Here is a 10,885-nt window from a genome sequence, read left to right as displayed (position 1 = left end):
TGAGGTCTCACCAGGGCTCGGGCGGGGTCTCTCCAGGGCGGTGGTCTCTCCAGGGCTCGGGGGGATGGGTTTCACCAGGGCTCTGGGGGAGGGGGGGTCTCACCAGGCTGGTGGGACCTCACATAGCCCTGTTGAGACCACACACAGCCCTGGTGAGAGTACAAAAGTCTATATTATACAAACTTCTGCCCTGTGTGCCTCATGAGCCCAGAAGGCTCTGCTCTAAATTGGGGGGCCCAGCCACCCCTCTTCCCTCACATGTCACAATCCGACGTGCGCACTTCATAGCATTGTGGAAAAGAGAGGATTCCTGATGTCCGGATATTTGCATTCTTCCCCCGGAGCTCAGGAAAACAGAGTGCGGAAAATGGGACTCCCAGGAAGGGGGTTATTGACATGAGGGTTAGGGAAGGAGTGCTCCTTTAAGCCCCCTCCTGGAGCTGCAGAATCCCCCGGAGACGTGTACAGACAGCCCGAGAAGTGGCTCACAGCAGTATCAGTTACATGGGTTCCTGGAGACACATATTTTAGGAGATCAGCAGAAGGTCACTGACTGTTTTAGTCTGCAGTCACATTTTTTTTTTTTCAACATCGCTGTTCTCACACACACACACACACACGACAGGTTACTGCGACGGGAGGCGGCAGAACCGCGGCGAGAGTGTTGTAACAGCCAAGTACGCGGCCCGGCTCTCTAGAGGACGCCGCCTCGCTTTAAATAACAGATGCGCGCAGACTTAGAAATGTGTGATCTTCGCCTGAGCTGCCGCAAAAGGTTTCGCCGTCTTATCAAAAGTTCAGGCTTCCCGGAATCTTCCAGCAGCTTTCCATGCAAGGTAGCCAGAACCACAGGGCAGGTGCCCATGCACAAGGTGCATTATCGGTTAGATTGTGCTCTGGCTGTGGTGAAACTACAAATTCCATCATGCTTCTGCCCCCAGGAGTCATGGCTGTGGTTTGTATAAGACACGGGACTTGTAGTTCCACCACAGCCAGAGTGCCAAGGTTGCCCACCACTGGATCATGCCATCACAAGCGAGGCTCAGAGGAAGAGTTAAATGAGAACTATGAGGGGGGGTGCTTTTCACTCACCTCATAGTTCTAGCCGACCCGTGACAATGAGACTGTCCCAGGTCGGCTCAGTAGATCGGGAGGTGAGCGAACACATACCGGCGTTCGCTCACTTCTCGATCCTGTCACTGCTCTCTGCCGTGACAGGGGAGGGGCTGGATTCCCGCCTTCCCGCTCCGCCAGAGCTGACTGGCGGAACGGACGGGGGAGGGGGCGGGTACAGCTGGTTCTGCCTCTAGATAGGCAGAGCCAACTGTCACTCACGCAGCTGGGCGGATCCAGACATCGATCTCGGTATCCGCTCCGGCGTCTCAGTATACCGCGAGCTGTAGCTCCCTATATACTGAGCCTAGGGTGACGGGAGGACGCTAGTTTGTGTCCTCCCGTTACCTAAGGAGAACTATGGGGGAAAGCCCTAACCCCATTGTTCTCCTTTAAAGGAGGACCAGTGAGTGTTAAAAATACAGGAGATAGCATAGCAGACATTTTTGTCCATGCCGCCCCATGTCATCATGACGCCAGGGTAACAGTTCCTGGCAACCAGAATGTACTGCCAATATGCATTTGTAGAGGTCCGTCCTGCACTGCAGGGAGTCTCAGTGTCAATGCAATTCCCTTTTAGATTATAAGCCCCCCAGGGGCAGGGCCCACCTTACCCTCTTGTCTTCAATTGTATTGTGATTGTAATGTCTTCCTTATATTGTACAGCGCTGCGCAAACTGTTGGCGCTATATAAATCCTGTATAATAATAATTTGATGGTGCCCGCTCAAAACTGTCATCGACAACCCCCCTAACCACCCCGATCAGTTGCAAATGGGGAATGCCCCTGTCACACCTGAATGGGCCATGAGAGAAGGGGTGTCAGCGCCAGCATTGCACGGGCCTGGCTGGGTTCAAACCAAGCCCCAGCATGTTCTTCGTTTGGAATAAAGTGCAAAAGGGTTAGAACCTCTGTCAGTGACTCCGTTTGGGAGATTTCCTCCTACTGTGTGTCTCAGTGGCACCCAATGACACCCCAGAATGGGGGAGGGGGGGGCATCAGGACAGCAAGGGCCTGCGTTGTGGAGGAGTAGTTAATTTCAAATGTCTTTTCGGGTTCCAATGCGAGTCTATGGGAATGCAAAACCTGACCGAAGCAGGTCAAGTGCTGGATGAAAAAAGCCGAGCTTCAACCAGTTCCTTTTTGGCGGAATTGTCTCCCGGTATGACCTTCATGACATAGATTTACCCAATGTGGGTGGAAGTCTGTGATTACATGACCAGTACATCTATATGAGCTTGTTGGACATCCCATTCCAGAACCATGGCTATTAAAATTGAGTTGCCCTCCCCATGATCATTATTATGGAGATGGCTCCTCTCTGCAGCTTTGACATCCTCCACTCTCCTGGAACGGCTTTCCACAAGACCTTGGAGGGTGTCTGTGGCAATTTGTGCCCATTGGTGAGGTTGGGTACCGATGGTGGATGGGAAGATCTGGCCAACAATCGGCATTCCAATTAATCCCAAAGGTGTTCCGTAGGGTTGAGGTTCTGTGCAGGACTCTTGAGTTCCTCCAACAAGCTGGTCACACCGTGTCTTTATGGAGCTTTGTACACAGGGGACAGTCATGGTGGAACAGAAAAGGGTCTTCACCAAACTTACCATAGTCTAAAATGTCTTTGTAGCATTAATAGAACACGTCACTGGAGACACCTGAACTCCATCATTTGAATGGGTGGTCACATACTTTTGGCTATACAATGTTGGTGTAATGGTCACAAGATTTTGGAGGGTGTCTGTGGCAGTTTGTGCCATTTGTGAGGTCAGGTACTGATGATGGATGAGTAGACCCGGCTCACAATCAGCATTCCAATTCATCCCGAAGGTGTTCAGTAGGGTTGAGGTCGGGGCTCTGTACATGACACTCGAGTTCCTCCACCAAACGGGTCGCACCATGTCTTTATGGATCTGGCTTTGTACACGGGACAGTCATGCTGTAAAAGAAAAGGGTCTTCACCAAACCCCTCTCTTAAAGCCTCCATAGCCAATTGCCACGTGAGGTGGGGGAAAAGCCAACTGATCCCTGTGCATGCTCTGACTTCAGGACGATTTAACTTGCACAGGGAAGATGGAGGCAGCTGGAGCGCTGTGAAGGTACATACAGCGGTGAGGGTTCTGTCCGGGACGCTCGAGTTCCTCTACACCATGTCTTCATGGAGCTGGCTTTGTCCACCTGAACTCAATATTTCCTAGGGGGTTCCTATGTTCCATAGGGTTGAGGTCGGGGTTCTGGTGTGGAGGAACTTGAGTGGCCTTCACCAAACTGGTCACGCCATGTCAGTATGGAGCTGGCTTTGTACACAGGGGACAGTCATGGTGGAACAGAAAAGGGTCTTCACCAAACTGTGACCACAAGACTGGAAGAGCCCAATTGTCTACAATGTCTTTGTATGATGGAGTATTAACCCTTCACTGGAGACACCTGAACTCAACCAACATATACACCGAGTGGCCAGATTATTATATACACCGAGTGGCCGGATTATTATATACACCGAGTCGCCGGATTATTATATACACCGAGTCGCCGGATTATTATATACACCGAGTCGCCGGATTATTATATACACCGAGTCGCCGGATTATTATATACACCGAGTCGCCGGATTATTATATACACCGAGTCGCCGGATTATTATATACACCGAGTCGCCGGATTATTATATACACCGAGTCGCCGGATTATTATATACACCGAGTCGCCGGATTATTATATACACCGAGTCGCCGGATTATTATATACACCGAGTCGCCGGATTATTATATACACCGAGTCGCCGGATTATTATATACACCGAGTCGCCGGATTATTATATACACCGAGTCGCCGGATTATTATATACACCGAGTCGCCGGATTATTATATACACCGAGTCGCCGGATTATTATATACACCGAGTCGCCGGATTATTATATACACCGAGTCGCCGGATTATTATATACACCGAGTCGCCGGATTATTATATACACCGAGTCGCCGGATTATTATATACACCGAGTCGCCGGATTATTATATACACCGAGTCGCCGGATTATTATATACACCGAGTCGCCGGATTATTATATACACCGAGTCGCCGGATTATTATATACACCGAGTCGCCGGATTATTATATACACCGAGTCGCCGGATTATTATATACACCGAGTCGCCGGATTATTATATACACCGAGTCGCCGGATTATTATATACGCTGGGTGGGCGGATTATTATGACCACCTGACGTTTGTAGGCAAATTAGCTATAATGTGGCGCTGAAGTTGCTAGAGGGCCAGACCATTATAAATAGGGAAGCGGGTTGGTTACCACGACAGTAGAAGTGATTTGTTTCTGAAGATTCGGGGAAACAACGCGATGTAACAGCCTTTGAACGTGGGATGATTGTTGGCGCTCGGAGCCATGGAGCGAGAATCAGCAAACCAGCAGAATTCGTTAAATGTTCAAGAGCAGCTGTTGTTAAAGTGTTTAAAGACCGGACTGTCAGCCGAAAATCTGGGTCTGAACGTGCGAATTGTGGCCGTCAGCGACTAGTCAATGTTAGGGCAGAACGGGGGAGGGGCAAGACTGGTACAAGACAACAGAAGGGCAACAGTGCCGTGTCAGATTCCTCGCATCACCTTTCATCATGTTGTGGAGTCACCAGGCGGCCCAACGAAGGACTGATGGGGGGGTCATAATAATCTGGCCACTCAGTGTATTTGGCCATACAGCGTAGGTCCTGCCTCAGACCCGGCTGGCTTATGACAACATAGATCTATTTACTGTGAGATACGGATTCATTGTTACATTGAGCTATGAACAATCAGAGACATATCAATGCATAGACCGAATCCTGCCAGAGACGCCAGGGTGAAATAGATCGGACACACACACACGGGGACACACACACGGGGACACACACACGGGAACGCACGCACACACGCACACACACGGGGACGCACACACACGCACAATTACTTACACTGACACGGAAAGCTTGCACAGTGTTATCCAGCAGAAGGATATTACACACAACCTCTGTGCTCTGCCTGTCTCGGGCCTGCTCCGACGCACGTACATTGTAGGTTTTGCCAGCAGGCAATCGGAAACGTGCGCTCATTACTGTCTGCGCAAAGTCTGTAAGATACGAGAGAGAGATAAAAAACCGATTAGGATGGAATATGATCACTTCACACGTGAAAAGCAGCAAAGACAACGCAGGTACAGAGAGAAATCTAAAACAGGAAATAGAAACGCAGACAATGAAGGGGGACAAAGAGATCCGACGTGACAGGTGATCACTCTGCCAGAGTGTAGCGGACTCTATGTATTAGGGATGCACCCATACTGATAGAGTATTTGGCCGAGTACTCGTACTTGCCCAAATGCTCCGATACTTACCCCCGATACCGGAATTTGCGGTCAGAGGGGAGATCTCCCTCTGACCTGCAGTGCTGAGGGAGAAAGGAGCCGGCTTCCTTTCCAATCAGGAAGCCGGGCGGTGGGTTATGACCCGCCACCCGGCTCCCTAATTGGCTAGGAAGGCGTCTTCATTTGTTGCTAGGCAGCCTGGCTTCCTAACCAATTAGACATGTAATGACCCGACTCCTTGATTGGTCAGGAAGCCAGACTGCCTAGGAACAAGTGAAGCTGACTTCCTAGCCAATCAGTCAGCCAGGGGGCGGGTCATGACGTGCTGCCCGGCTTCCTGATTGGCTAGGAAACCAGCTTTACTTGTTGGTAAGCAGCCTGGTTTCCCAGGCAATCAGGAAGCCGGGCGACAGGTCATGATCCCCCCCAACCCCCGCCCAACGCGTCAGTTTGTTTTTTGTATAGATGCACGCGGAATAAAGTTTGATTGTCTTTGGAAGATCACCGTGTGCTGGTTCTACAGTTCTTGAGCCCATCACTCCAGAAGAGAGACATCTGTGAACCGAATGTGGTTTACAAGGACGCATGACAGGGGTGAGCTGTGCGCTTTGGGTTTGTCTTAATTTTTTTTATAAAACTTTATTGAAATGTCACAAAACGACATTCTGTTCAGCTCTATTATGTCCTGCAGCTTTTTTTTTTGCGTTGAAGTGCAGACAAGCTTGATGTTCAGGCTAGGGCTACAACAACTAATCGACAACTTTTTCAATCATCGATTAATCGGCCTCTGATTAGTTGGCCCTGTGCACGGCTCGCCGCTGCCACAATCTCAATACAAACTAGTAGTTCCATCACTGGAGCCATTTTTTAAGATGTATTTTATTTTTTTAGCCGATTAACCGATTAATCGAACTTAATAATCGGCTAACTAATCGATTTTGAAAATAATCGTTAGCTGCAGCTCTAGTTCAGGCAGCACACCTCGCCGCCGCGTTATGGTGTACACAGGGCCCTTCAATGATCTATGCAGATGGACGCAGTTCAATGGCGTGAACAAGCCCCGGTCATCAGAACACAGAGGGGGCGGAGTCTCCTTGGGAACACACGGAATAAAAACCTAACGGGGGTTCCAACCCTCCAATACCTGCCAATGCCGGACTTTGAGGTGAAAGCCACTGCAGAGAATCAAGACGCGTTCACAGTATTACGTAACCGGAGCGCGCACTTACATCAGAGTCCACAGCATGCACTATCTGCAGGATCCGCCCCCGCAGCCTTCTGAAGAACACGGTGCGCCGCTGTGCGCTCCCCACCCTCCTCTGACCACTATCGGATGGTTTCCTCTGCGGTTTGAAGTGAAGTTGAAGTACTTCCTCTAGTTGGCAGTGACCGGTCTTTATTACAGGAGGGGGCGGAGACAAGACCAGTCACCCTGCACAATGAGAGAGAGCAGCAGTGACTGGTCTTTATTACAGAAGGGGGTGGAGACAGACCCTTCACAATGGCCATGGTTGCAGATTGGCCTATACGTGCTGCTTAGTGCATGACCAGATTTCCTTAAAACAACAGGCACTGCGCGGTCCCCAATGAGGTGAAACCCTCACAATGCTCCCAGCAGTCAAGAGACCATGTGATCTAGGCTAGGGGGGGGGGGCGGAGACCGCGTGGTCTGGTCTCCGCCCCCCTCTTGTAATAAAGACCGGTCAGCATGCTCTACTTTTTTAGGGCCCATTCACACCATAGCGTTGTTACAGTGCAAGAGGTGCGTTGCGTTAATAGAGTGAATGTCGTGTGAATATTTTCACCTCGGTTGAAGTCGGGCGAGGGGCCCAGAGCCGCCCCCGGAACAGCGTTCTTCTGTTAAATGCCCCATAACGCGCCTTCGGGCGCACGGGGACGCGTCTCTTATCAGGCGGGAGCGGCTCATCAACTCTGATTTTTATGAGCGGAGATAACAGAGAGCGGAGCAGATAAAAGATCGCCGCGCATTCACACCGCCCGCCGCCGTCCAATGACTGAACACACAATGTGCGCCCTGCTATCCAAACAATGAGAGCCGATAAAGAGCAATATACTCCGAGTGCACTACGCCACCCGATGCCTGGCGTCATCAAAGAGAACCGGTCACCGCCTGGAACAACTGCCCCCTGTGTTCTGGGACCGTTCAATTACTGCCTGCGCTGGCCCAGCTCCTCACCTCATAACCCTGTTCTGCAGCTGCCAGGGGAGTGTCACTTCAGTCTGCTGGCACCACTGGCCTCACTGGGGGCCACAGGGGCACCACTGGGGGCCACAGGGGCACCACTGGGGGCCACAGGGGCACCACTGGGGGCCACAGGGGCACCACTGGGCGCCACAGGGGCAGCACTGGAAGCCACCATAGAATCCCACTAGCCTCCAGAGAGCCCGCACAGACACTACTATTGGTGCATCGCTAAATTTTACGGTTGGGGGTCACCACACATTGGCAAATGTTACCAAGGGGTCCGGCCCTAGAAAGGTTGAGAACCACTGCTCTAGTGCATGGGGGGGGGCGACCTCAACTACAAATCCCAACAATCCTCTGCGAGCCATGCCTGGTAACTGTCAGTCTTGCAATGCCTCATGGGACTTGTAGTTCTACAACAGCTGGAGAGACTTGACTGTGACCTCTGAGAGAAGAACAACCAGCAGCCACCCAAGAACGCGTTTCCTATGAGACCGGCAGGTTTGCAAAGAGGGGAGGAGCCAGTAATGTGCAATCACTGTGAATGACGACAACGCAGGGCCTGCGCATGTGCTGGGCTGGGGGGGGGGCAAGTCCCATAAGACTCCGCCTAAAGCCAAATATTGTTTTACAAGTCAATTCTCCCACATCGGCGCTCACTACGTCCGAAATCCTGCCACAGCAAAGAACACAACGATCGCCGGCGGGGGCCCCATAGAGAAGAGGCTTCGGGGGGACCCATTACTCAGGTGGGAGGAGCCTGTCAGAGCGAGGAGGAAGAAGATATTACACCTTGCTCCTCCCCCTTTGCAAAGAAAGGGGGGGTTCTGTAGTTCAGCTTTATCTATTAGCACCCAGACTAAAGAATACACCAAGGGAGCGAAAACATGACAACCGTCTGCAGGGGTCCCGAGGGCTGCATGTGGCCCCCGGGGGTTCGAAGCATTCTAGGTTCTCCAATAACTGCCGATTACGAAGCAACGCATTACATCGCAATCTCCGCGCATCCCCCATACCTTACCTCCGGCGGCGGCGTGCGGGGATCACTATCTTGTGAAAGGGGATTAGAGTGATAATAAGGTCACTGCAGAGTGCAGCTCACAGCCGCCGACCACTTCCCAAACAAGCCATTAGGGACCGGGAGCGTGTCATCAGGTCTCGGCTCCGCGCATACCAATCATACCTCCATGTACTACAAGTGTCTCGTGTTACCCGGCTGGGGAGATGCGGCAGGTCTGATAGCAATAAAGATCCCATCCCCCCACCGCGCGACGCGCACAGTGCGGACGCCGTCCAGCAAAGCTCGCTGCCAAGCGGCACACAACGGGTCTGCGAGTCGCTGCGGCTGCATTACATCATCGCATCCTCAACAGTCTGAGGAGCCCATTCACACTTGCTGAGCGCGTGAACACGATTTGCACCCGGTCACGAAACGCGCGTCACATGCGCACATGCGCGGCACGATGGGGGCGCTTTGACGGGTTAACGCGCCACAAATGCGCAATGGAAAAATGCGGAGAACGAGCCAGGGCGACATTCTGTTCTTGATGCAATTCAATATATAGCGCGGGGGGGGGGGGCGGCACCCTCGGCACGCCAACCGTGCCGGAACTACAAGTCCCATGAGGCATTGCAAGACGACAGCCACAACTCCCAGAAGAATGATGGGCCTTATAGTTTCACCACAGCTGGAGTGCAGGGGTTGCCTACCCCTGATTTAGAGCCTTGAGGAAGGAAGGGAAAGCGGTGACATGACCCGGATCAATTGTTTATTATAAGCACAGACCTCGGGGGTGGGGGCCTGTAAATGCATGTTGGGGGGGTGTCCACAGCCTGTGCAGTTCCTCATGGGCGGGGCCACAGACCATAGAGGATGTCCTGGCCACCTGCTCATTGCATATTCAGGCTTTGTTCTATGTGGCCCCCAGGTCTCCTCATTCAGCGCTCGTTTACACCAGGACGTGTCAGTCTTCGTTCACACGCGTGCATCTGCATTTCCATGCCATCTTAGCGTGTTTTTGTCGCGAGTTGATCACGCTTTGGCCAATGAAAGTGAAATAAAGGAGGAGGTTGCTAGGGGGCGGGGGCGTGTTGTCATGCGAGCTTTCTTCATGCGCTCCTGTTCAAAACGCACCGCCGCCACTTTCCAAGTCGCAATGGAAGCATGCTGCGAGGCTGTGCCAGGCAACCTGGGCGCCATGGGAACTACAAATCCCAGGAGGCATTGCAAGATCCTGACAGCGACACACACGGCTCCCAAAGGCCGATGCATGATGGGAGATTTGCAGTTGGGAGGGCCGAGGTCGCCTCCCCTTGCTGTAGAAAATAACGCAGCTCCTTATATTGTGAACTGTCAGGCGGCCTCAAACGGCACGCAAGTGAACGAAGACTAAAACAGGTCCTGCGGAGACGCACCGCGCGCGACGCACGAACGGCACCCCAATACATCTGCGTCACAGAGCACCTCAGAAACAAAAGATGCAGCCGTGACAAAGAGAGTCGGGGCGCCGCGCAGCCCATCCAGTGCAATGTGACGCATCCAGACAAGATGCAGTGCGGCATGGATAAGGTTCAGGAGGGATGAAGAACACGGGGACACGACCTCACGGTTGCTGATGCGTCGCCCCTCCCCGGGCTTCGTTCTGGCCCCTGGAGAGCCGCAAGAGGATTCCCCAGCGACAGATGATGTCACAACAAATCGGCAACACAGATGAGTCACGTGACTGACGCGGGATTTCACAAAGCGCGGATTATTCCGGAGCCGTGCACGCTGCCTGCTGGATATTACACGGGCCGCCCCGGGGGGTGAGCCGCCTGTGCTGGAACTACACATCCCAGCATGCCCAGCCACAGGAGAGGTCAGATATAAGACTGAAGGGGAGGACGGAGGTCAGATGGAAGACTGAAGGGGAGGACGGAGGTCAGATAGAAGACTGAAGGGGAGGACGGAGGTCAGATAGAAGACTGAAGGGAAGGTCCCAATCGTTAGGGTTCAGGGGGGGTCACACCAGATTGGGGTCACCGGCACACTGATGCACCATGCAGATTCTGCACCCCGGGGGTACAATGTGGCCCCTCGGCCGGTACAGGTGTTGTGTTGTCTGAAATTCGAGTTCCATAATACAAGATCTGTGCCCTCGGGGCAACTCCCCCCAAATTGCTGCCCTGGAGGGGGTATAATAAAGCTCCTCGGCTGGCAGAGGGAGGAGGGGG

The 10,885-nt window shown here is 52.5% G+C and overlaps 1 protein-coding gene across 1 annotated transcript in view; it reads right to left on the bottom strand.

Annotated features, from left to right (window-relative positions):
• PTPN4 (protein tyrosine phosphatase, non-receptor type 4) overlaps window positions 1-10,885 on the bottom strand; it is an 82,144-nt gene that overhangs the window by 70,481 nt on the left and 778 nt on the right. The window contains 1 exon segment of the mRNA XM_018568721.1: window positions 5,078-5,232. Coding sequence (XP_018424223.1) covers window positions 5,078-5,215 — 138 coding nt within the window. The 5' untranslated portion in view covers window positions 5,216-5,232.

Source organism: Nanorana parkeri, unplaced genomic scaffold (genome assembly GCF_000935625.1).
Source record: "Nanorana parkeri isolate BGI_ZX_2015 unplaced genomic scaffold, ASM93562v1 scaffold1233, whole genome shotgun sequence".
In the NCBI taxonomy this organism is placed as follows: Eukaryota; Metazoa; Chordata; class Amphibia; order Anura; family Dicroglossidae; genus Nanorana; species Nanorana parkeri.
This window is presented reverse-complemented; position numbering and strand designations above follow the sequence as displayed.